This window comes from Sinocyclocheilus rhinocerous, unplaced genomic scaffold (assembly GCF_001515625.1).
Source record: "Sinocyclocheilus rhinocerous isolate Xijiao unplaced genomic scaffold, SAMN03320098_v1.1 scaffold306, whole genome shotgun sequence".
NCBI lineage: Eukaryota > Metazoa > Chordata > Actinopteri > Cypriniformes > Cyprinidae > Sinocyclocheilus > Sinocyclocheilus rhinocerous.
Window position 1 is genome coordinate 1,566,120 of NW_015662161.1, and position 21,763 is coordinate 1,587,882.

The 21,763-nt window shown below is 38.0% G+C and overlaps 1 protein-coding gene across 4 annotated transcripts; it reads left to right on the top strand.

The window, feature by feature from the left end:
• The first annotated feature begins 10,822 nt into the window (after window positions 1-10,822).
• On the top strand, window positions 10,823-21,702 carry LOC107727520 (ubiquitin carboxyl-terminal hydrolase 14-like). Of its 4 annotated transcripts, none has more exons than XM_016537403.1 (15): window positions 10,826-11,062; window positions 11,152-11,184; window positions 14,755-14,859; window positions 14,980-15,083; window positions 15,411-15,469; window positions 15,652-15,782; window positions 15,898-15,978; window positions 17,082-17,164; window positions 17,977-18,091; window positions 18,174-18,239; window positions 18,348-18,440; window positions 18,543-18,674; window positions 18,768-18,828; window positions 18,929-19,036; window positions 21,474-21,702. In XM_016537403.1, the coding sequence occupies exons 1-15, from the start codon at window positions 10,910-10,912 to the stop codon at window positions 21,608-21,610; spliced, it is 1,461 nt and encodes a 486-aa protein (XP_016392889.1). In that variant the 5' UTR covers window positions 10,826-10,909; the 3' UTR covers window positions 21,611-21,702. The 4 variants fall into 4 exon arrangements, with proteins under 4 accessions (XP_016392886.1, XP_016392887.1, XP_016392889.1 ...); XM_016537402.1 differs by lacking the exons at window positions 14,980-15,083; window positions 18,929-19,036 and adding exons at window positions 15,213-15,316; window positions 20,082-20,189; XM_016537400.1 differs by lacking the exons at window positions 14,980-15,083; window positions 21,474-21,702 and adding an exon at window positions 15,213-15,316 and having other exon boundaries at window positions 10,823-11,062; window positions 18,929-19,302.
• Window positions 21,703-21,763: the final 61 nt, after the last annotated feature.

Sequence of the window (21,763 nt, forward strand, 5' to 3'; positions counted from 1 at the left end):
TAATGCTGCGCTTTATGCATTTGCCCACTGTCATATTCATGTCATTTTCACTGTGTGCTGTATGTAAAATGAGTGTTACCTTGGCTTTATTTGAAAAAATATGATTCCCAATGCACACAAACTTCCCAGATTACTGAGTGCCCTGTTGGTTACGGTGTTTACTGTTTACTTTTTTTTTTATTATATTTTTTATTAAATATTTATTTATTTGTGAAAAATACTTTGTCATCTAAAGTATAAGTATGTTTATTTAACACATTTACTTTTTAATCCATTTTCAAATGATTTCAAATTTCTTAAACATTAATTAAAATAAATAAAATTACATCGGCTTTATATCGGCCACCCTGTTTTCCAAGATATCGGCATTGGCCGTCAAAAAACCAATATCGGTCGACCACTAGTCACGATCGCAGATAACAACATCCCGGATCAACACTGTTCATGTATCGCAGGGTACGATTAAATTAATTTACATTTAACTAGTTTAAGATGAAGAGAATATGTGTTTTTGCCCTACACTGTACAAGACGTGAGAACAGTCCGCTATTTAGGTGTGTACGGACACACTAACTTTAACGCTAGCCAGTTTTAGCCAGACATACCTTGCTAAAGCACAAGCTGACATTAAAGTTCTGCTTGAGCAGATGAAAATTGTAACTTAATGAGAGTATGACAACCAGAAAACAAACGTTTTTGTCTTCCTTGGGATTGGGGGTGAATGCTTTGGGACATTTTGCTCCGTTTTGTTTGGGTTTAGGAAATAGAATAAAATAAATTCCATTGCCTATCCTCTCAGGATACCTGGAATCACTGTCACAAGTACCCCAGGCACATCGTTTTTCTATTTTTGAAGCATAAATCCCATAAAAACGAAGCGAGCTTCGGATCTTCCCATGTTTCTCTATGGCGCTGAAACCTACAGACGTCCGAGTTCTGCTCCCCGTGCAACTGATACTAGACTGCCATTGGCTCATCTGCATTCGAGGGGAGGGGCTTACCGATAGGTCAATTGTTCATTCAGTGTTAAAAGATGTTTACATTTAAGCTACATTTACATTAGCCACTCAATGTTCATAAACTCATTAGTTAGTTAGAAAAAAAATAACTCTAGAGGGGAGCATTTTGATAAATATGTGCAACTATATTACATATTTATTATATTTTTATTTTACTTGTTCATTATTTAATGTACGTTCTAATAAATTAGTCATCAAATGTTTTTATTACAGCCATCATTTAAATGTTTATATTTGAAAGGCATATAGAATGATTAACATTATTCTGTTATTAAAAGGGTGACATAAAAATTGCCTTATGTGCAATTCCTAAATGTTTGTAGAAACTCAGTTTTAAAAATAATAGTGATGCACCGAAATGAAAATTCTTTTAGTAAAAAAAGATTAATTAATTGATTATTTATATGGAAACCAGGAAGACCAGTGACTATATTATGAACTTCAATGGGGGCAACATTTTCCTTAGGATGTGTGTGTCCACCAATCTGCAAACATATAGTAATGTTTGTCAGTGGAGGAATAGCTTAAAATGACTGTAGAATCATTATAGATGATTATTGTTCACCCTCATCATGCGTGGAGTTAATTTACTGGGAGCTGGAGAAATTTGAAGGGCTCTAGAAGCCCACACACCTGTAACAATGACTGTCAAATAATGCAGAAATAGAGTAGAAAATGATTTGCCTTGTTTGCAGATAACATAAACCTATTGAGCAAACATACATAGATTATGCAACAACTTTAAATACTACATCACCACATTACACGACTACAACATAATGAGCTACACTGACTGTGGCATAGGCCACATTTTGCCTTGGAGCAATTAATTTTCTTTCCAAGACTCTCCTGTAGAGGAATTCATCGCCCTCCTTTTTTTAGTGCGCTCATTAGAGCTGGGCGATATATCGAATATTAGTAGGGCTGCACGATAAATCGCATGCGATATTTAACGCGCATCTTGTCAGAAAGCCGGTTCTGTACTTAGTTTAATTATTTCCCCCAGTTGCACAGTGTAAATTGTGAATTGCATGCACAAAAAAAGTTGACAGAATGCACTTTCTGTACTTGTTTTGCGCTACTTCAGTTACATATACATAAGTTCATTTAATAAAAAGCAGTAAGTGATCTTGGTCTAGATTTATTTTAACTGCTTAAATTTGCACTAAACATTTTGTATTTACTTTGTAACAATAACTTCTAAATTGTTTATGCTGTTTTTTTAATGGGGGCAAAATAAATTCATGTTTTTTTTATTATTTAAAAGCAAATGCAAACATATCGAGATATATATCGAATATCGTAAAAATTGACAATATCGAGATATAATTTTTTTTTACACATCGCCCAGCCCTAGCGCTCATCTGTCAGACTCATCTGAAGAATCACATATTATTTGTTAACAAAATAAGTGTAGAGGACAGCTTTCTCAGAATGCTTGCAAAATGATTCCATATGACTAAACAAATTAAACTGAATAGTTTTTATAGTATCCTGATCACATGGTTTGCCAGAGGTGCAATATTTGCTCAAGATTAGTTGGTATTACAGCTGTAAGTTATTGCACATTGTCTCTCTCATGCACACACAAACTCATGCAGTGCACATTAAAAGTCATGTGAAGACTGTTCCATTTCATGCCTCAAAAAGATTTTCTTTCTTGTTGTTTTGTCTGTGAAAATGGTATGGTATGCATTTGAAATGATTTATCAGTGTTTGAAGACTGACACATTCTGCCACACATTAAAACAGTTAATATGGCTCATTGCACTAAAACAATGAGACCAGGGAGCAAATTTCTCTTATATTTCTAGTCACATATCTAGTGTATCTTCAGCAAAAAATAAATACATGAAAAAAATAAAATAATAAAACCTGACAATCCAAGTGGAAAGTAAATGTTTTTAAAATTTAGTTCATGACACGTGTTTTAAGACTGACACATTCTGCCACACATTAAAACTAAATGTTTTTATGCACTCATTGCACTAAAACAATGAGACCAGGGAGCAAATTTCTCTTATATTTCTAGTCACATATCTAGTGTATCTTCAGCAAAAAATAAATAAATGAAAAAAATAAAATAATAAAACCTGACAATCCAAGTGGAAAGTAAATGTTTTTAAAATTTAGTTCATGACACAACATCCATGCAGGAAGCAACATTTGGAAAAACCCAGCAGACATCAACATCTAGGCCTATTTGTTTTATTTCAAGTGATCCTGTTTTATTATCTCTACCTTCTCTCAAACAATAAATGTGGTTTTGATGCCCTTTGTGGTATGGCAATGTGGCATGACAGATTGCTGTATCCACCTGTAACATTGCTGTGTTTCTTCGGAGTTTCTTTACGTGTGCGACCTTGATACCAGAAATACACTATCCATTATCAATCACTGTTTACACTGAATGTAATAAAATTAGAAGAATCATTGTTGCGTTTCGATGCTTCGCTGGTTATTTTTTTATCACTTAAGTTTTAATCAAGCTATTTGTCGGGTCGGGCAAGTAAAAAATATTATTATTTTAGGGGTAATGTGAACAAAAATATTTAAGACCCATCGAATCTGAATTTAAGACATTTTAAGGCCTTTTATTAGGGAAAAGTTATTTAAGACATTTTAAGACTTTTTAAGGAAAAAAGGTTGCCAAAAGTGTATGCAAAATTTGTAAATGTAAATAAAGATGTAAAGATATTTTTTGTAGATTTTAGCAGAGTGGGAACGCTGTATTGACAAATCACAAGCCAAAACCAGAACTATCTGTTTTATAGTTTACATACAGAAAACCAAACAGGGTTATGAATGGTCGTAGTAGCCATACATATACATCTATGTCTATCCATAAATAAATACTGTCTAATTCAATGCATTACTGTAAAATCCCGTGACCTGCACTTCTTACACATGCTGTCAAAACCTGTGAGACTGAAGACTACATAAAAAGACTTTACAAGAAGTGTCACTGATGCCACTATTAAAAACTAAAGCTGATAGTGAGAATGTTTTTAATGCAAAATGAGATTTAACACTACAACTGCTCAAAAAATAAAAAAATAACACAATCTGTGTGCAAACACTGTGTGTCATGGAAGTCCAAAGAGCTCAAATTCTTGAAGCAGCAATGCTCAAATGTATGAAATTGCTGAAATAATTCATAAAATCAATTTCACAAATGGCCCATTTCACCTCAGTGCAAACTGCATGTAAACACACGGTACAAATGCATATCAAAAGTTCGTTCCTTGAAAATCTGAGCATGGGTGGTGTGGCCTAGCGGTTAAAGACCCTGTTGGTTACCAAAAGGCTGTAGATTCAACCCTGCAATGAACTATCAAGAAACACATAAAGCTGTAATGTACTGCAAATTGTTAAATTAGTAATTATTAATTAATTGTAAAAATGTATTATAAAAAAGGGTCACCATTACAAGCAAATCTCTAGAAATCAGTAAGAACCTAGACAAATTATTCAAGTTTAAATCCAGCAACACTCACAAAGTGTGACTTGTACACAAGTGATTACAAGCTGGCATGCATTGCATGGCCAACATCATGAAGCATCATTCCTCTACTGCTCTGCAGATATACAGAGTATACTGCACTATTTTACTTTACTGCTCGATTGTCGTGTTTTATATTAGTTTGTGCTGACCTCATTGTACACAGTTTCCAAAACACAACAATATCTGCACAATAAACCAGACACACTTACCAGCAGACAGTCTGTGTTGATCTCTGATTTGGGATCCTTCAGCATAGCATCGATCTTCTCGAATCGAGCTGTCAAAGTTTCTCCAGCAGACATGTTCATAACTGATCAGACCAATTTGATTCAGACGTGTGGAGGAGATGCGAGTTACTGGCTAAGATTAGCAAATTAACTCGCTAACTTCCTCTGCCCTCACAAAGCAATAAGCACTAGTTTGATCAAAGCAACGTTTTGTGTCTTAATATCACTCTCGTTGAATCGTATACACCACCGAGAGATGACAAAAAGCCACATTTTCGAAACAAAACAACAACAGGACGAGGTGTCGGATTAGTCCATGACAATTTAGCAAACACAAAAAGCAGCAGCAACAATAGAAGGCCCTGCGTGCTTTATCTCTCAGTTCATTTACAGCATGATTAAAGTTTCCTGTGGATGTGATTTTCAAACCCAGGTAGTTGTAGTGTGATGTGTGTGTTATCTGCTTAGTGCCTAATGTAAATGTGTGTTGTGTTCCCTGGGATCTGGATCTTTTCTGAAAGATCATGTTTCCAGAATTTAATTGCCCTTTTTTGTATCTTTATGATTAGAGGATATTTGCCTAATTCTGCCCTGCATGCATTATTTGTTGTGTGCCGGTGCACATTTTTTACAGAGTTCTGCATGCAGGGTCTCAATTGGATGTTTTTCCCATTTGGTGAAATCTTGATTGGGATTTGTCAGTGGACCCCACACCTCACTGCCATAGAGGGCAATGGGCTCAATTACTGATTCTAATATTTTCAGCCAAATTCTAATAGGGATTTCTATAGGACATTGCCGCTTTATGGCGTAGAAGGCCCTGCATGCTTTATCTCTCAGTTCATTTACAGCATGATTAAAATTTCCTGTGGATGTGATTTTCAAACCCAGGTAGTTGTAGTGTGATCTGCATACTGCAGGCATTTGATCTGTGAGTTGTGTAGGGTGAGGCCAGTATAAAGTATAATAAAGTATAATAATACATGTTTAAATCATATTAACCAAGATTAACAAATGCCATAAACAGTGCATATTGACATTAGCCTACTGTATTAAAATTATGTGATACTGATAATATTTCCTTCATGTTCATGTTGTACTTGAAGACACAGATAATGGGCGTTCAATGTAAAATGGACTGCATTTAATCATATCAAATTCAAAATTAAACCGTTTCTGTTCTTTAAAAATAAAGCCTAAAAATATCCCTGCTGAAAAAAATACCTAAAACCAGCCTAAGATGGTTGACTGGTCTTAGCTGGTTGAAGTTCAAAGTAGCTGGTCTCCCAGCCTGGCCAAGCTGATTTTCAGCTGGTTTTAGCTGCCCAGCTAAGACCAGCCTGACCAGCTAAAGAAGTGGTCAAAATCTCTCTAAAACCAGCTATGACCAAGCTGGAAGTGCAGCTAAAACCAGCCAACCAGCTTAGCTGTTTTCAGCTTCCGGGTCCAAATGCTCATGCCACAAGACAACAACACACGATGCTTATACACTCACAATGTGATGTAATATTACTAAAAAAAACTATAATCCTATCTTTTGTCACCATACCGAAATCCCAGATGGCCAGACAGTGATATTTTTATAAATCGTTAAAATATTAGTGTCTGGGACACTGTGAGCATGGAGACTGTAGTGTACATTGTAAGTTTTGAAATGTTTAGTTTAAATGTGTAATATGAATGAACAGCGCTCATAAATGGCTGTTGAGATAGTATTCTCAATTGAAATGAGGGGAGGCGTTCCTTACGTCATGACTTAAGCAGATAGGTTCCCTTTAGGTTGTCACAAAAAAAATCCTTGCAATATTCTGGCAAGGTTAGTTTTTGGTAATAGATGTAAAACTATAAAATAACCAAGTGAGTTTTAAGAGTTCTAGAAACTAAGAGCTCTGAACTGTATTATGCCAGTTTTTCAGAACACTCGCAGCTGCTGCTCTATATACCATAAACCTGATGGCAGGTGCTTTTGGAAAAGGGGAGAAATTAAATGCACCAAATCAAACTTTAATAATGAAATTAAATATCAGAAGGCTGGGTTGCTGAGTTGTGAACAAGTTAGAGAACAATCCAAAGGAGGAGTGGAGTCAGGGTAGGCAAACGATCTTAACCAGAGAGGCAGACAGCAGATCAAAAGAGCAATGCAACAGAAGCACACAAGAACAGAAAGTAACAATACCGGCTGACAGACAGTACCCCCCTCCCAGGGCTGCCGCCTGATGCTCCAGGGGGCTGAGATGACTGGCAACAATGGGATTCCTTGATGAGCAAGTGGCTTATTGGTCATCTGCTCAATATCCTGGTTTGTCCACTCGACAGACTGGTGGTAGTGCCAATCTGTTGGCAGAATTCCCTCCAGAAATGGTAGATGAACTGGGGCCCTATGTCAGAGAGAGACCACATCTTTCAGAAGACCATGAATCTGGAAGACATGGTCCAAGATCTCCTGGGTCATCACCTTGGCATAGGGAAGTTTGGGCAGGGCATGATATGAACCACCCTGAAGTAGTGGTCCACTACTGTGAGGATCTGAGAGAGTCTGTCTGGAGTTCAGCAGTTCAGTATATTCTCCTGTGGTCAGTCCACAACACGAATGGGACAGCCACTCCCTCCAGCCTCCAGGCTCTAGCTGCACCTCCATCAGCTCACAGCTGCTGATTTCACAGTTCTGCTTTGCAGGGGACAAATGCAGAGAATAATAAGCACACGGATGCAACTTTTTATCATGAGGGGATATTTGGGTATAAGAACCACTCCAACTCCTACCTCTGACACATCACCTGCACTACAAACTGAGACTTGGTGGAGATGAATGCTGTCACAGAGGCCACCACCTGTCTGTAATTTTGAATAAAGTGTCGACAGAAACTGAAAAAGCCCAGTAATTGTTGGAGGGCTTTGTGCGAGCCAGAAACTAGTCAGTCAGAAACGGCTTTTACCAAGATGATGGACCTCAAGAACAGAACCAGCTGGGCATGAAAGTTACAGTTCTCTGCCTTCACGAATAGCTGGTTCAAAGACAAACTGATTTATTATGTCTCTAAGCACACAAGCACTGGGGCATTGGACAGGTCGAATGTAAGCACCACATATTCTAAGTGCCAGGACTCCCCTATAGACCCTTTTAGGGCCGATGTCACAATTACGTCACAGTGCTAGCTGGAGGCAAGACAAAGCAAAAGCGAAAACTGGAGGCGGCCAATTCAAACCAGCACAGATTCGGCTACATAAGGAGCTTAAAATATCATCTTATTGTAATGTTGGGTGCCAGAATCGACATAGTACATGCTCCAATTTGGAGATTGTTAGTGGCTGGAATTTTTAAGATCTTGGTAAGAAAGAATAATAAAATAAAGAAAGCAGTTTCTGGAATTTTTATTTCTAGAAAATATTCACATCTTACTTTGAATGTACTGTATGTAAAGGTACTGTAATGTCACTGTAAACTTACATAATTTACAGGAGGTATATACTTTAAAATAACTATTTGGCCATTACATGATACATTAATCTTCCAATAATATATCCATCATATTGAATGTTTAACTTTTTTTCTTTTTTTGGCCCAGTTCACTCTCATGTAGCTGTAAAAATAGTTGCCTGCTGAAATTGAAATATATACACTGTACATCTTCATGACTAGATAGACACGTTGAGTTTGTCTTTACTTTACACGTTAGGTTTCTCTATAGATGTGAGTCAACAATCTCTCCATGGCCCAAAAGTCACCTGTCCAGGGCAGTAATAGCCAGGGGAGAAGGAAGGGACTCACAGAGAATACTGAGCTTCTTGTCTAGGGAAAAGCCCATGAAATTTCCAGCCACACATCAATCCATCAAGACCGGCAAAAAATGGTATTGATTGAGGGAATAATCTTAAATCAGTGAAGGGTAGCCATTAGAGCAACTAGGGTAACTGCAGGGGTCAGGGCTTTTCCCAAAAGCTCGGAACAGGCGACATGAAAGTGCCCAGATAAGCCACAGTAAAGGCAGCACCGCTCCCTCACGTGCCTGTCATGTTCAGCAGGGGGAATCCTGGTACTTTTCAGCTAAAAATGTGCTGAGGTGTTCTTCAGAGATTTGAACCACTGGGTATATAGGTGTTGGGAGGACAAACTTACGGATCCAATCTCTGTCCAAGCAGATGGCCACATCTATGAAGACCTTGTGACTGGGTCTTTGGTGGCAAGCTCATCCTCCACATGACCTATGCAAGACCGTTCTGGAAACACACAATGTGTGCATCTGTATCCTAGCCACTTGCTGCTGCTGCGATGGTGCAGAACTGAATGGCATACTCCCGCTACACTACATTTGCCTTGCTGGATGGACAAAAGCTCCTTTGAGTGGATGGTTAAACACCCATCTGATTTCCGCAACAAAAGAGGAGTAACTGGAACAGAAGGGGCTGCGGGTCTTGCAGACGACTGTAGCCCAGGACAGGACTCTTCCAGAAAGAAGTGTGATCATATAAGCAGTTTTGGCTCCGTCAGAGGGAAATGATGGCTGCAACTTGAAAAAAAGTGTGCTCTCCTGAGAAGCGTTAAAGTGGAGGTAATTAGAGTTTAGTCAAAGGACTGGGCTGGGTGACCTTGACTGATGCACCTCGTTTCACAAATTCGATTAGATTCTGTTCCACAAGCTATTGATTTGCTTCAATATTAATGTATTTGAAAATATGTCATGTATGTTAAGAAAAATAGGTCAACTAATGCTGTGAGCTGTACAGTCAATTGAAAAATACATACATACATATATGCATGCATAAATGTTTTTATTTAACCTTTAGCAGTGTACCCAGTGAGAGTACATTGCTATAATATTAAAGGGGTCATATGATGCTGCTAAAAAGAACATTATTTTGTGTATTTGGTGTAATGAAATGTGTTTATGCGGTTTAAAGTTAAAAAAACACATTATTTTCCACATACTGTACATTATTCTTTCTCCTGTATGCCCCGCCTTCTGAAACGCGTCGATTTTTACAAAACTAATCGGTCTGAAAAGCGATATCTCTTTGGATTTGAGACTTTAGTCTTTGCAACTTTACAGATCTTCTTTATGCACCAAGAGCTTGTAACACTCCAAAGAGAAAGGAAAAAATGAAATTGCATCATATGACCCCTTTAAAGGATAAATTAACAACAGAGGCCAAACTGTTTAATTCAACTGCTATATATTCAGATATAATAAACACTCCAACAAAATTGTTTACAAACATTTGAATTGCACATTAGGCTTTCATGAACCAAAAAATGGAACTATTTGAAAGACTTCACAGAGGCTTTGAATATGTCTTCCAAAATAGTAAAATGAGTCACTTTGACACAGAAACACATTTTTTATTTTACCGAGTCAATGAAAATAAGGGCAAGTCTTAGCTTTCAAATGATATGCTATAATTTTTAAGCAGGTATTAAGTTAACACGAACTTGTAGGTCTATAGTGCATATGTTTCTCTGTTCATTCTAGCTAACGAAGGAGCTAATGATTGTCCTGAGGTAAATGTCAGGTGAGATGATGTTCGCAGTTGACACACTGATTTCATTCTCTGTGATGGACTAGCCACCTGTCCAGGGTGTATATTATTGATGGTAGCGACCACAGTATCCTCCTGAGACCCTGCATCCTCATATGAGGACATTATATTTTAGTGAATTTCTCTGAGACTCTACATGCCACAGTTTTAAGTCTGGAGGTCCTGTACAGAGCACATTCAGGGCTTTTCAGAGATACTACATGTCTGGATGTTTCACCATGACCACCCCCTCTCCTTAAAATATATTTCAATATTCCTATGAAATATTATATATTATTATGAAAATCTCGTCAATTATTACTCTCAATATTACACTTCTTTTTTCATTACATGTTGCCCCAAAAACACATTAATATGCAAATAAGATTTAGTTTATAGATACGTTATATATAATGAGAAAACCTGTTTGTGGCCATTTTTACACACATTTTGCATGAAGAAAAATGGTATATCAAATCATTCTGTTATAACATAGTTGAGAATTATCTTTATAAAAAGTTTGGTAAAAAAAAATTTGAATCCCCCTGGTTTAATAAAACTATACATATGTCTTTCTCTATGTGCAGATATGTGTTACTGAATGATTTTGCTGTGTCACTGATGTGCCTTCTTGATTTTGGAATATGATAGTGAATGTGAAATGGGGGAAGGAGAAGTTTGATGCGGTGGAACTGAATACAGAGGAGCCGCCCATGGTGTTCAAAGCCCAGCTTTTCGCTCTAACGGGGGTTCAGCCAGAGAGACAGAAAGTCATGGTGAAAGGTGGAACGCTGAAGGTACTGGATGTGAACCGTAATCGAGAGCATTAGAATTTGCTGTCCTCTGTTATTGCAGGTGTCTGACGCATTTTACTTTTGTTCACCAGGATGACGAGTGGGGCAACATCAAGTTGAAAAATGTAAGTATATGGCTAAATCTGTTTTCTGGAAGAATCTGAAAATTAAGTTTTGTCCTGTAATCAGAATTCAGCGGTTATTGGTGAAAAAATGAATAATAGGCTCCAAATGGGTTTGTCCAAAAGTATGCCTTAAAAATAGGGCTGCACGATAAATCGCATGCGATATTTAACGCGCATCTTATCAGAAAAGCCGGTTCTGTAATCAGCGGTAAATCTCCATCACGTGATTCATGTCTTTTTATATTTTTAAAGAAATTGAGTCTCGATGTCCTCTACCAAGGACGTAGCATAACTTATGAATGAAATATAATTTTTTTAATTTACATTTTTTTTAATGCTCTAAACAATTTAACGACATCAAAAAATACAAATCTTTTCCTAAAATGTTTTGCCGGGTCTTAAGAGGGCATTACTGTAGAATCACTGCAGAAGTTTATGATGTGATTAATTTATAGCTCGACATTGATTGGCTCTGAATCAGGCGCATAGTGGTTATTGACTATGACTATTATTGTTAGTGGCAAAGCAGCATATTAAATGGGATTGATTGGTTTTTACTTTGCCACTGGAAGGTAACCAAGCAAAGTAAACACTATGTAATTAATATTCGTGAATAAGGCCTTCGTCGAGCAACGTATCGGAGGCCTTATTAATATTTATAACCCAAACCTTGGTCGTCATAGTAACTTCGCATTAAGTTGACTTAGTCGCTCGTCGAGCTCATCGATCCAGTCATCATGCAGTTGCAGCGTCATTGTGGGCTGCTGTTTGAATGAAGTTAGAAGACACTCAAATCTTCCGCTCCTCAACTTTAACCCGGCCTTTGGAGTTGAGCTGAATAAAGAACAAGTAAACAGAAAGATGCCAGTATTTACAGGTCTGTTTACAATATGATTTTACATAAATCATAGTTAGTCTTTAAACGAAAAGAGATGTTTGAGAGGAGGCGGCGCCGTTAGCATTAGACATTAGCTTCAGGCCTCAAGTGATAGTTTCTGTTTTAAAACCGGGGAAAGCTAACCAAGAAGCAGAAATCCCATAGCAAGCGTTCTTGCGTGCCTTTATTTAGGAGATTAGATTATTTTATATGGATGTTTATGGTGTGAAATATAATGCTCAGACTTGATGCAGCCTGTTATCATGCCGGCCAGGCGGCTCTCGCGTTATTAAAATGCATTTATAACTAATACCACTTTTCAATCAACAGACAGTATTAATGAACATACAGTATATACAGACTTTACGCCTACATTTATGCAGAATTGAGTATAGAACATCTTGTAGGTTTTAAATTTGATGCATCATGCCTTGTAGTGTCTAGCGTGCTAACTTACCTGGAACATTTACTAAGTTAGTTCATTTTAATGTATTTCCAGTGATAGATCTGTTAAAGCTGTATTTATTTCTGTCTATGCCATTTTTGTAGACCAAAGTCTAAGTGTCTCATGTGGTTAGTTTGTCTTTTGTGTAGACTACATTGGCCAGTTGTGTTAATAGGGTTTCAAACAAACATTTAAAGGAATAGTTCGTTTAAGTAGGGCATTTTTTAAGCCCTACTTAAAAAAATGAATGTTGATCCTTTTTAGTCCTTAAACCATGTACCTGGTCTTATTATGCACATTGTTGACTACACTTGCGGCCAACCTTCTTGTACTTGTACCAAGTACAAAATTCATATAAAACCATTAGGGATGCTCCGATCAGGATTTTTGCAGCCGATACTGAGTACCGATTTCTTGTCATGGTGATCGGCCGATACCGATCCTGATGCTCCAAGCTTTATATAGACTGTTTCATCGGGCACACGCGCCTGGCCCCAAGTTAACTTCCAGTCTGTGTTTGTTTATCAGTCTGGCTATGGCGCCGGCTACAAACGCAGTGGCATTTATGATCACTGCTGGATCAAGCCGCTGCATTGTTTTTTTCCTGAGGTAATCCAAAGCTTCTTGAGGTGAATTCTGTCTTATTCCTCTCATGTGTGTGTTGGTTCGCCTGATCGGGAAGTTGCAGTGACAGAAACGGTGACATTCCAGATAAAGTTTGAAAGGAGTAAAGCCTGTGTGCAAGTAGTTACAAGTATTAGCTTCCAAAAACACCTCAACACCAAAAATATTGCTACCACTGGTGGATACCTCCCCCATTAAGAGATTCTGGACTATACAATATACCCGAACAAATGAAAGAAAAGAAAACCAAAACTCTAGCGATAACCCAAAATAACAAGGTCAACAAATGGTCTCTGCAAAGCTGCAATACAAACTTTTAAACACTTTTATTATAGTTAAAACAACAACATTCATTAAAACACTAACAAATTCCATCACGTTCATTGATTTAAACGCTCCGCGTCCACTAGGTAATGTGCATGTGATGAACATGTCCATCTGCGTTCACTGCCAATGCTTTGAAAGGCTTGCACACTGAACTGTGATCTTGACCTTCGTTCTCCAAGTCCTGATCAAAAAAACCTCCTTAAAAGTGTCAAGAGAGTTTCAGTCCTTAACAATCCACTGCAAACTCAGGTTTGTAATCAGTAAATTCCAGATGGTTCAATTCCAGTTCTGTCATGACAACTCTCGGAGGGATTGGCATGGCAATGTACATTACACTGTTAATGTGTTTGGTCTTGGCGGAATAGATCTGCTACACTGCTGCTGCAAGTACAGCGACTCGCTACTGCCAACACATCCACAACATGCTGCTGTGAGCATGTAAGAAACACTGCTGCTGCACATGTAACATATGTGACCCTGGACCACAAAACCAGTCATAAGGGTCAATTTTTTGAAATTGAGATTTATACATCATATAAAAGCTGAATAAATAAGCTTTCCATTGATGTATGGTTTTTTAGGATAGGACAATATTTGGTCGAGATACAACTATTTGAAAACCTGGAATCTGAGGGTGAAAAAAAAACTAAATATTGAGAAAATCATCTTTAAAGTTGTCCAAATGAAGTTCTTAGCAATGCATATTACTAATCAAAAATGAAGTTTTGATATATTTACGGTAGGAAATTTACTAAATATCTTCATGGAACATGATCTTTACTTAGTATTGTAATGATTTTTGGCATAAAAGAATTTATAATTTTGACCCATACAATGTATATTTGGCTATCGCTACAAATATACCCATGCTACTTATGACTGGTTTTGTGCTCCAGGGTCACATATATGAAATAACCTCCATATATAACATACATGAAATCACCCCATAGCAGATCTATACAGGTGGAGCTGGGGAAGGTGGAGGGTTTCTGAAGCGCACTGCAACTGCTACAGCAAGCACTAGCCGAGTATTTGAATGTTGTGCAGCGAGCTCATTGGCTGGTGATTCAAAAAGAACCAATCAGCTGCACCATGTGAATGATGTGATTATGTCAGATTGAGTTTGACCCATTGGACTGTGCCATCTAGAGTTTCATGACAGAACTTTGGATTTCTGCTCATTTTCATACTTGAGTAATGCATCACACTATCAATTAACAATGTGTTGCAAATGCTATTTCATGTTGACACTAAATGTGAGTTTTCTTTAGCTAATCAGGTGTTTTGATTCATGTAGGGGATGACTCTTCTGATGATGGGCTCTGCTGACGCCCTGCCTGAAGAGCCTGTAGTGCGACCCATGTTTGTGGAGGACATGACGGAGGAGCAGCTTGCATCTGCGGTGAGTTTTCAGCCAACCCAGTTTGGATCATTAGATCTGCTACTTTAATATTTTAGCAGAAATCACAGAAACAAGTTTTAAAAGCTGTGAACTTGTTTCTGTAATCTCTGTCATGTTCAGATGGAGTTGCCATGTGGATTGACAAATCTGGGCAACACATGTTACATGAACGCAACAGTGCAGTGTCTACGCTCTGTGCCTGAGCTCAAAGACGCTCTCAGGAGGTACAATTTAGTCATGTCTTTCATATCAAGTTCAGAGATTTTATTTTGTGTAATGCATCAATGTCTTTTTGTGATAATTTTCTTCCATCTGTACTGTGAACTTGTTTCTGTAATCTCTGTCATGTTCAGATGGAGTTGCCATGTGGGTTGACAAATCTGGGCAACACATGTTACATGAACGCAACAGTGCAGTGTCTACGCTCTGTGCCTGAGCTCAAAGACGCTCTCAGGAGGTACAATTTAGTAATGTCTTTCATATCAAGTTCAGAGATTTTATTTTGTGTAATGCATCAATGTCTTTTTGTGATAATTTTCTTCCATCTGTAGGTACTCTGGTGCCTTGCGGTCTTCTGGAGCTAATGCACCTTCCCAGTACATCACAGCAGGTGAAGAACTTTCATTGTATCTTAGTTTTGAGGTTACAAAATTCTCGACTTTTTATCAACGTTTGAGGATCGGTTTGTCCTGAATGAATTAGGAAGAGTTAAGCTGGGTAGTCATATTGGATCTTTTAAGTTTTTGTGGACAGCATGTAGCACTTGTTTGATCAGGTGAATTCTTCAATTAGCTCTGCGTGATTTGTACGAGTCCATGGAAAAGACCGCGTCAAGCATTCCCCCCATCATCCTGCTGCAGTTCCTGCACATGGCCTTTCCACAGTTTGCCGAAAAAGGAGACCAGGGCCAGTACCTCCAGCAGGTTAGGAGATACATTTTTTTTAATCACATATTTTCACTGGAATACATTTTTATCAGAATATTTTCTGTTAAAATGGAAAGTTATAAATTTTTTATTATTTTTTTCATTTACCCAGGATGCCAATGAGTGCTGGGTTCAGATTATGCGGGTCCTTCAGCAGAAATTAGAATCTCAAGAACCAGAAACCCCACTGGACGTGAGCTTATTTTATTATATGTGACACGTGCTGGCAAAATGAGTCGAAATGAGCAAATTTTCAAAAACTTGTTTTTTATTTTCACATTCTCCAATAAAATACCATCAAATTAGTATATGTGACCCTGGACCACAAAATCAGTCATAAGGGTCAATTTTTTGAAATTGAGATTTATGCATCATCTGAAAGCTGAATAAATAAGCGTTCCATTGATGTATGGTTTGTTAGGATAGGACAATATTTGGCTGAGATACAACTATTTGAAAATCTGAGGGTGAAAAAAAAATCAAAATATTGAGAAAATCGCCTTTAAAGTTGTCCAAATGAAGTTCTTAGCAATGCATATTACTAATCAAAAATCAAGTTTTGATATATTTACGGTAGGAAATTTACAAAATATCTTCATGGAACATGATCTTTACTTAACAGCCTAAATCTTTACTTAACAACGTTCATGTAAGACATAACAGAATATGTCTTGGCGAGATTCACACAAACATATTTCGCAATAATGTACTTTCTAAGGTTGCGCGCTCTCTGAGAGGCACGTCTTATGCACGTGCTTTGCAAATGTCAGTCAGCGCGATCGCTTTGTTTTCATCAGCATGGGTTTGAAAATCATATTTCACTGGTTTGGACTCATGTCATCGAGAATTCGATATGAATATTCACAAAGCTGGAATGCTGCGCTTTGCAACAATGGACCTACAACTTGTGGTGAGAAGTAGCAGCAGTCGTCCAGTGAGCAGAGAAAAAGATACTCCTCTCAGAAAATGTACAAATAAAGATCATTTTAGATATTGAATTACTATTTGGAGCATTGGGATCGCTAGAAGAGGGCTTAACTCATTTTTGTGAAAACCTCAAATTCGACCAAAACCAAAATTTTCCATTTCTTTTGCCTGTTGCTCAAAATTAGACAAATTTTGCCAGCACCGGGTCATATTGTTTATTGTATATAACTGTTTCATTACAGTAACACTAAGAATTTAATGTAAACAAAAGCAGTTCTTTATCATATTTTTCTGGAAAATAGAAAACAACTTTTAAAGTAATTGTAGTAATTTTTTTTTTCTATCTGCATGTTTTTGGTCGATTAACAGACTGATGGTGATAGTGGAGCCGCTGCCGCCTCAAAAAAGAAGAATTTCATCGATCGGTATTTTGGTGTTGAATTTGAAACGACGTATCCTTTGTTGTGCAAATCTATACCAGCATGTGCTCTCTCAGGTAGTGCTTCTGTGTGCTGTGGCTGTTTTTAGTTTAATAAGCTGCACGGCCCGTTTACTTAAAGTGATATTTTGCGTGTACAGGAAGTAAGAGGTGTATTCATTCATCAAAAAGTGAGTGTTTTCTAAATAGTCTTTACAGCTCCTTGATATAACCAATCAAACAGCGTATATGAACGCCTCAAAATAGGCCTTGAAATGTATTAGTTGCAGCAGTGTGTTCTTATACTTCCTATGCAAGTACAAACGCAAACGGCTGTACATTTATTTGTGCATTACATTATAGTTTAGTTGTCAGAGGATATGACCTTTTAAGTCCTACAATGCAACTAACGGTTTGTTTTCTTTTCTCTTTTGGATTCACTGCAGTGTTATGCCATACATGTGTATTGAGAGTTTTCTACAGAGAGTTTGTATTGAGCGTTTCATACAGTTAAACCCGAGATTTCTCCAGTTCCATGCATATGAACGTGTAATATTTTAAGTTCCTTCTATGTAAGTACAAACGCAAACGGCTGTACATTTATTTGTGCATTACATTATAGCCTAGTTGTCAGAGGATATGACCTTTTAAGTCCTACAATGCAACTAACGGTTTGTTTTCTTTTCTCTTTTGGATTCACTGCAGTGTTATGCCATACATGTGTATTGAGAGTTTTCTACAGAGAGTTTGTATTGAGCGTTTCATACAGTTAAACCCGAGATTTCTCCAGTTCCATGCATATGAACATGTGTAATATTTTAAGTTCCTTAACCTGCATGTGTCCAGTATGAAGTGTACTGAGTCAGAGGATGAGGATCCGACTAAAGGCACAGAGAGCCAGCTGCAGCTTAGCTGCTTCATCAATCAGGAGGTCAAATATCTCGCCACTGGACTCCGATTGGTGAGTGGGACGTCCCATACAAACAGTATGCACCAGTGCTCACAGTCCCTCTTAATCGTTACCTTTTCCTCATTACATCTAGAGGCTACAGGAGGACATTACAAAGTTGTCCCCATCCTTACAAAGAAATGCCCTCTATATCAAATCGGTATGCTTTATCTTCTGGCATGTTTGGAGAAATGCTCTTTTGTTTAAGTGTTTTCTCTTCTGTGCAACAATGAAATGAACAGTCACTTGTTATGTTGCTGCATTTAAGTCCAAAATCAGCCGTCTCCCGGCATACCTCACGATTCAGATGGTCCGTTTCTTTTACAAAGAAAAAGAGTCAGTGAATGCCAAAGTCCTTAAGGTAGGTCATTTGCTCTGGGCTGAGTCAGCATATAAAGTGTGTCAACCAAAATATCTGTATATTGATTTGTTATTTTGTGCATTTTAATTTTGCTGCATTTAGGATGTCAGATTTCCTCTTATGCTGGACGTCTATGAGCTGTGCACTGCTGGACTGCAGGAGAAGATGGTTTCTGTGAGGTCAAAGTTCAAGGAGGTTGAAGACAAGAAACTGGAGATGCAGCAGCAGCCGAAAGCAAGTGCCCTGTGATGTCACACTGAACGCTTCACGCAGTTAGAAAAGCCGCCTGTAAAATAACTGACATTCGTTTTATTTCTCATTTAACAGGAGAATCAGAAGGTTGGAGCTCCAAAGGATACAAAATATGAACCTTTCTGTTTTTCTGACGGTAAGTGCTCACCGCAAAGCTCTGTTCCATTTCAACACGGTTCTGAAAAAGTTTGCTCTGCTGGTGGATTTATAAGCTGAGAACTTTTTCTTCTCTGTAGATTTGGGCTCCAACAACAGTGGTTACTACGACCTGCAAGCGGTTCTGACGCATCAGGGCCGATCCAGTTCATCTGGCCACTACGTCGGCTGGGTTAAAAGGAAAGAAGGTCAAGTATTGTCTATGTCTCTCAAACGTCAAAGCAGTGTTTTTGGACCTCATGCACTTAATAAGAGCAGATCAAGTTATTGCATGAACAGTGGCGGCTCGTGGGTTTTAAAATCGAGGAGGCACACTAATTGTATTGGTCTGGGGATCCCTGCCGATTATTATTATTATGTGTTTGAATCATTCGTAAAATGCATAGGCTTTTTTTTGCCTTTAATGGATCTTGATTGCATGCTTGAGTGAGTATTCCAGGATTCCTAATAATAATAGTACAATGTTACTTTACTAGTAACACAGTTACGTTACTTTTAAAAGTAATGCATTGTTAATAATTTGTTACTTTTGCATTTAGCTCGCTGTGGCTCTCTCACACTCTTTTAGGCCGTTTACACCTGGTATGAAGATGCATTTTTTTGTTGATCTGATCACAACTGGACAATGCTAAATACAGGTGTAAACAGGGTCTGAAATGTTTTGAGCGTGTCCGCTTTTGAGCACTCCCAGAGGTAGTCAAAAACTCATTTGACCGAATAGTGGTCGAATGAATTTATCTTATCTCCATATAATGCATAATAAAGTAGTGTTTATTAGCGCCACCTGCTGTCAGAGAGTGAATTTGCATTCTCATGCAGCCCGTCTGCTGTTTTTGTTTCGTTCAGATGTTTTATGTAGTGTAGTTTCACAAAGCTAGTCAGACCATTCTGTTTTTGCTTCAAACTTCGAAATTACGCAGTCTAATTTAGGTTAAAAACTGCTCAAGCAGCATCTTTGTTTGGATTGTGATTAAAATCCAGCGGTCGCCTCTAATTTTAAAAGGAAAGAGCACAGGCAAAGCCTTTGTTAATATGAAGAGATTTCTTCGATTTGTATTTATTTATTTGATTTGGGATTTGTTTCAACATTTTCAGTTTAGTTTTGTTTTTTGACCCTTTCTGTTTTTCTGACGGTAAGTGCTCACCGCAAAGCTCTGTTCCATTTCAACACGGTTCTGAAAAAGTTTGCTCTGCTGGTGGATTTATAAGCTGAGAACTTTTTCTTCTCTGTAGATTTGGGCTCCAACAACAGTGGTTACTACGACCTGCAAGCGGTTCTGACGCATCAGGGCCGATCCAGTTCATCTGGCCACTACGTCGGCTGGGTTAAAAGGAAAGAAGGTCAAGTATTGTCTATGTCTCTCAAACGTCAAAGCAGTGTTTTTGGACCTCATGCACTTAATAAGAGCAGATCAAGTTATTGCATGAACAGTGGCGGCTCGTGGGTTTTAAAATCGAGGAGGCACACTAATTGTATTGGTCTGGGGATCCCTGCCGATTATTATTATTATGTGTTTGAATCATTCGTAAAATGCATAGGCTTTTTTTTGCCTTTAATGGATCTTGATTGCATGCTTGAGTGAGTATTCCAGGATTCCTAATAATAATAGTACAATGTTACTTTACTAGTAACACAGTTACGTTACTTTTAAAAGTAATGCATTGTTAATAATTTGTTACTTTTGCATTTAGCTCGCTGTGGCTCTCTCACACTCTTTTAGGCCGTTTACACCTGGTATGAAGATGCATTTTTTTGTTGATCTGATCACAACTGGACAATGCTAAATACAGGTGTAAACAGGGTCTGAAATGTTTTGAGCGTGTCCGCTTTTGAGCACTCCCAGAGGTAGTCAAAAACTCATTTGACCGAATAGTGGTCGAATGAATTGATCTTATCTCCATATAATGCATAATAAAGTAGTGTTTTAGCGCCACCTGCTGTCAGAGAGTGAATTTGCATTCTCATGCAGCCCGTCTGCTGTTTTTGTTTCGTTCAGATGTTTTATGTAGTGTAGTTTCACAAAGCTAGTCAGACCATTCTGTTTTTGCTTCAAACTTCGAAATTACGCAGTCTAATTTAGGTTAAAAACTGCTCAAGCAGCATCTTTGTTTGGATTGTGATTAAAATCCAGCGGTCGCCTCTAATTTTAAAAGGAAAGAGCACAGGCAAAGCCTTTGTTAATATGAAGAGATTTCTTCGATTTGTATTTATTTATTTGATTTGGGATTTGTTTCAACATTTTCAGTTTAGTTTTGTTTTTTGACATTTCAGTTTTGATAAAAAAAAAAAAACGTGAGTATCATATCATGAAATCAGTAGTGGGAAACGTATCGCATTGTGAGTTGAGTGAAAAGATAAAAATCTAGAACTCAAGCTGCTTTTTTTTGCACAACGTTTATTGCTTCTGATGCAGTTTGTGAGTCCAATCCTGTGGCTGGAGGGCCAAGTCCTGCACAGTTTACCTCCAAACTGCCCGACACTTTCCTGGAAGTTTCTGTTAACTCTGAAGACCTTGATTAGCTGGTGCAGGTGTTTTTAGGATTGGACACACCTGCTGTAGGGTGTTTTCCTATTCTAGCTGATGTTGACCCCCCTCCCCTCCCCTCCCTTCCCTCTCTGAACAGATGAATGGGTGAAGTTTGACGATGATAAGGTCAGCGTTGTGACCCCTGAGGACATCTTGAAGCTGTCCGGTGGTGGTGATTGGCATATAGCATACGTCCTTCTGTATGGCCCTCGACGTCTGGAGATACTGGAGTAACAATGGTTCACAGAGGAAACTTAAACCATAATTGCCATTTCAGAGCACTGTCTGTATAGATGTGCAAATAAATTTTGGTGTCTTTAAAAACATGACCTTAATATTTCCTGAACTCTTCATGCATCAACACACAAGTGGCATGTTTAAGGGTGT